General features: G+C 44.4%; 1 protein-coding gene across 1 annotated transcript; it reads left to right on the forward strand.

Moving 5' to 3' along the window:
- The first annotated feature begins 3996 nt into the window (after positions 1 to 3996).
- Positions 3997 to 4368, forward strand: LOC149168506 (uncharacterized). The gene has a single exon (XM_089424904.1). It carries the CDS (start codon positions 3997 to 3999, stop codon positions 4366 to 4368), a length of 372 nt encoding a protein of 123 aa, XP_089281030.1.
- Positions 4369 to 4800: the final 432 nt, after the last annotated feature.

Genomic DNA, 4800 nt, shown 5'->3' on the forward strand with positions numbered 1-4800 from the left:
AAAGTTGGAAGGAAGTCTAACAAAGAGATCAGGGATGAAAATGCTGCAAAAGAAATGGCTACCGGAACGCAACAACCAATGGACACATATCTAGATAAAACCAAAGGAAGTGGAGAAAAAATGAAAGAGAAAAGCGGGGCTCACAACAAACAAGGTAAATGATGATTTTGGTCTCCTGGAATTGTAGGGGGATGGGCTCCTCCCTAAAAGCAAATGCAGTCCAAGACCTTCTCAAATCTGAACATCCAGACCTTCTCCTTCTCCAGGAGACCAAAATCACGGAACAAGAATTCCAAAATCACATAAAAAAAGCAGAAGCTATGTAGGTACAACAATAAGTGTAGCTGGAGCCTCAGGAGGCATAGGGACAATATGGGACAAAAACAAATGGGAACTCAAAGACCAAAAGCCGTACAGATGGTGGATAAGATCAGACATGCAGAACATAACAACGAAAGAAGAATACTCAATATATAACATCTACGCTCCCAATCATTATAGAGACAAAGCTTCATGTTGGGATTCAATAACCTCAGATCTCATGACTGTACAGGGAAGGAACATCTTCCTTGGAGGAGATCTAAATCTTATAAGGAATGCTGATGAGAAGCTGGGAGGAAACTTCTACGCTGATCCTTCAAGAGACTCATTAGAAGAAATAATCCAAACCCATAACTTAGTGGACATACCTTCGCAAAATAGCAGATTCACTTGGTCCAATAAAAGAACTGGCATCAACAATATAAAAGAGAGATTAGACCGAATCCTCGCCCAAGAAAGAACAGTGGAAGATTCCCAAGTATTCAAAGCAAAATCATTCAAGGATACATCTCAGACCATAAACCAGTGGCTTTGACACTAGATAAAGGGAAGAACATGGGACCTCTCCCCTTTAAATATAACAAGGCTTGGGACAGTAAAGAAGAATTCAGAAACATGATCAAGGAGCAATGGGCAAAAGAAATAATTGGCTCCCCCCACTACATCTGGGAAGCTAAGCTCAAATCTCTCAGGACTGTCATCAAGCAATGGGAAAGAAATTACGCTGCAGAGGAAAGCAAAAAAAGAACAGACCTACAAGCAAAGCTGGAACAATGGAGCCAGGAAAAAGAAAGAGCACAATACACAGAGGAAGATCAAGCCAAAGAGAACAAATTGTACAAAGAATTGTATAAGCAGAACAGAAAGGAGGAAGAAGAGCAAAGGCAAAAGTCTCGTTGTCTTTGGCTCAAAGCCGGGGACAAAAACACTTCATTTTTTCACAACAACCTTAAGCTCAGGCGGGTAAGGAACCATATAGAGAGAATAATGATGGAGGGAAGCGAACTCAGAGAGCAAGAGGAAATAAAGGAGGCAACGTCCAGGCACTTCTGCGCTCTCCTTACTGCAGACCCTCAATCCACCGATAATTCGGATTTTCTTAGCATAATTGAAAACAAAATATCAGCAGCACAAAACATCGATCTGGACAAAGAGGTCATGACAGAGGAAATAGAGTGGTCAATCTTCAGCATGGCTCAGGACAAGGCACCGGGCCCAGATGGGTTCACCGTGGCATTTTATAGAAACCATTGGGAAATCATCAAAAAGGATTACATCAGAATGGCAAAGAATTTCTTTTCAAAATGCAAAATGGGAAGCAGCATCAAATCTTCTTACTTAGCCCTCATCCCCAAAGATCCCAATCCCCAATCCTTTGATCGATTCCGCCCAATCTCCTTATGCAATGTCTCCTATAAAATCATCACCAAAATCTTAGCTAACAGGTTAAAAAAGCTTCTCCCTTCCCTCATCTCTGAGAACCAAAGAGGCTTCGTACCTAGAAGACAAATAACGGACAATGTTATTCTTATTCAGGAGGCAATTCATAGCAGCATAAACAGAAAGGAAAAGGGCATGATCATCAAACTAGATATGGCGAATGCCTTTGACAGAGTCAATCATCAATTCCTCAAGGCAGTCCTCGGGAATTTTGGCATATCTGAGACCTTCATCAGCAGGATCATGGAGTGTATTTCATTCCCCTGGACAGCCCCTCTCATTAATGGCAGGCCAAGCAACTTTTTCAGAAGCTCAAGGGGCTTGAGGCAAGGATGCCCGCTCTCCCCCTTCCTCTACATCATCATGGCCGAAACTCTAAGTATACACCTGGAAAATCTTCGCAGGCTAAAATAAATCACAGGTATCAGCATAGTGCGGGGAACCAAGGGGATAAACCACTCTCTCTTCATTGATGATACTCTTCTAATAGGAGGAGCTTCCAGTCTCATGGCTAGAAGGTTCAAGAAAACGCTTGAGCTCTTCCTTCAAGTGTCGGGAGGCAAGCTCAATAATAATAAGTGCATGATATACACCTGGAACGTCCCCAGGCACATTATCCAGAGAATCTCCACAATCTTGGACATCCCTGCCCAAAGGAACTGGACCCATTTCATGTACCTAGGGTTACCATTAGCTAAGGAGCCGGTCAAAACCGAAATCTGGGTCAAGCTAATAGAGAAGCTGAGAGGGAAGCTTCAGAGCTGGGGGGTGTCCTGGCTCAACCTGGCTGGAAGAACAATACTTATCAAAACCATTCTTTCAGCCCTTCCAATTTATCATTTTGCAACCACTCTCGCCTCGGCCAGCATCCATAAGCATATGGAATTAATCATTAGGAGCTTCTTGTGGCAAGGAGGAAGGCAGGACTCCAAAAAGTTCAGCCTTGTAAAGTGGGATCAGGTCATCTTACCCTTCGAAAAAGGAGGGCTTGGAATTCGAATTCCAAGATTAGCCAACATGGCCATGGGCTTTAAGTTGATCTGGAGAATTCTCAATGAAAAAGGAGCCTGGTGGACAGAGGTCATCAAAAGGAAATATTTGAATGGGGCCAACTCCAATATCCTATCAGAAACCATTATTGACAGGCAGTGCACCCCAGTATGGAAACTTATTAAAAAAACTCTCCCTCACTTCAAAACTTGTATCTCAAGAGTCCCGGGCAATGGCAGAGACATCAACATCTGGACTAATAGAATAATGGGCTCAGAAGCAAGGGAAGCTCTACCAAATATCAGGTCCCTGCAACTGTGGATGGAAGGGAAAAATATTAAGACTCTTTATGACATCTCCTCTTGGGACCAAAACAGATGGCTAGGCTAGAAGCCCCTTCCCCTTCCTAACAATCTCAAGAATCTGTGGGCCGAACTCAAGATATCCCTCACAGGCTCAGCTCCCCTTAACAGTATGTCCGAGGATAAATATGTTTGGGACCCCAATGGTGGCAGCTACACAGTCAAAGAGGGATACAAAACCCTCCAAAATGCCTCAGCAACAAACAACTGGCCTCTTCACAAAGTGGCTTGGAATCTGGAATGCCTCCCAAAGGTCAAATTCTTCAATTGGACCCTCCTCAAAAGCAAAATCCTCACAGCGGAAAATATAAGGAAGAAGGGTATCCTTGGCCCCTCAATCTGCTGCCTGTGTAGAACAGCGGAAGAAAGTAGTAATCATCTCTTTCTAGAGTGCTCCTTCGCTCGAAATTGCTGGAAGCTCATCACTAGCTCGCTAATGATTGGTGATCTTCCCAACCAGATCACCCTCCTTCAAAAAAATTGGGGGAGCAGCTATCCTCATCCCAAAAAAAGCAAGACCCTGGCCACAAGGCTGTAGAACAACATTCCCTCAAATCTTTGCTGGCAAATTTGGAACGCCAGAAACAAAAGCATTTTCAACAACAAGAATCCCAGCATCTCCAGCACCCTTGCAAAAACAATTTCCCTCATCTCCGAGACCATTGGAGCAAATGGAATAGCCCAAGTAGACCATGAACCTGGGGACCCAAGAGAAATGGAATGGATGAGTAAATTCAGCCATGAAGCAAGGATCCAAAAAACTGTAAGCACAGGTAAGAAAAAAATTGATTGGAAGCTGAGAGGAACCAAAGAGGAAATCAGAGAATGGATTCAAAATCAAAAGAGGCCCTCCCTTCAATTTGACGGGGCCTCAAAAAATAACATGGGCCAAGCAGGTGCAGGAGGAGTCATCAAAGACCTTCAAGGGAAAACCATCGTGACCTACGAGTGGGGATTGGGTACAATGTCCAATAACAAGGCTGAGGCATATAGCCTTCTCCTGGGAACCTCCATAGTGAGAAAACTCGGCCTTCAGAACCTGCTAATAATGGGCGACGTAGCTATCATCATAGCTGCTATGGTCTCAGGGAGGGATTTCAAACAAATGGCCTTGAACAACATCAAATCCAGGATTATGGACAACATCAGAGAAACAAACGGGGCCACCTTCAAACACGTCCTAAGGAGCAGCAACACAGAGGCCGATGAACAAGCCAACAAGGCAACTAGCAGACAGACAAGACAAGTGAGATAAAATGACTCATTCTATGACAAAGCTATCCCCTAACCAATCCCATCCCAACCTCTTTTCCCAGAATCCGAGTCACCTCAGGCATCATTCTCCTCGAAATTTGTCCACTATCGAATATCCTTATCCTCTGCAATATCTCCTCGACTGCGCAAACATGTACATCCCAGATCAAATCCGCCCCCCTGCAATGGATTATACCACCTCTCCCTGCCTCGACATGGAGTTTCACTCATCCCCAACAGCCATTTACTGGTTCTGTGCATTGGATCATCACCCCCGTACCTTCACCGCTCACTACAAGATCTTCTCTTGGGATCACAGTCATTCCAAGAGCCGACCCTCCCAACACTGGCTCATGCACCCGAGAAACCCCCTTCCTTCTATATATAGCAGCTCGGGCCTCATCGCTCACCTATCAGTGTTGCAAGGGCTCTG

Source organism: Pinus tabuliformis, chromosome 4_2 (assembly GCF_031772625.1).
Source record: "Pinus tabuliformis cultivar Carrire ecotype Pingquan chromosome 4_2, CPIR1, whole genome shotgun sequence".
Classification (NCBI taxonomy): Eukaryota; Viridiplantae; Streptophyta; class Pinopsida; order Pinales; family Pinaceae; genus Pinus; species Pinus tabuliformis.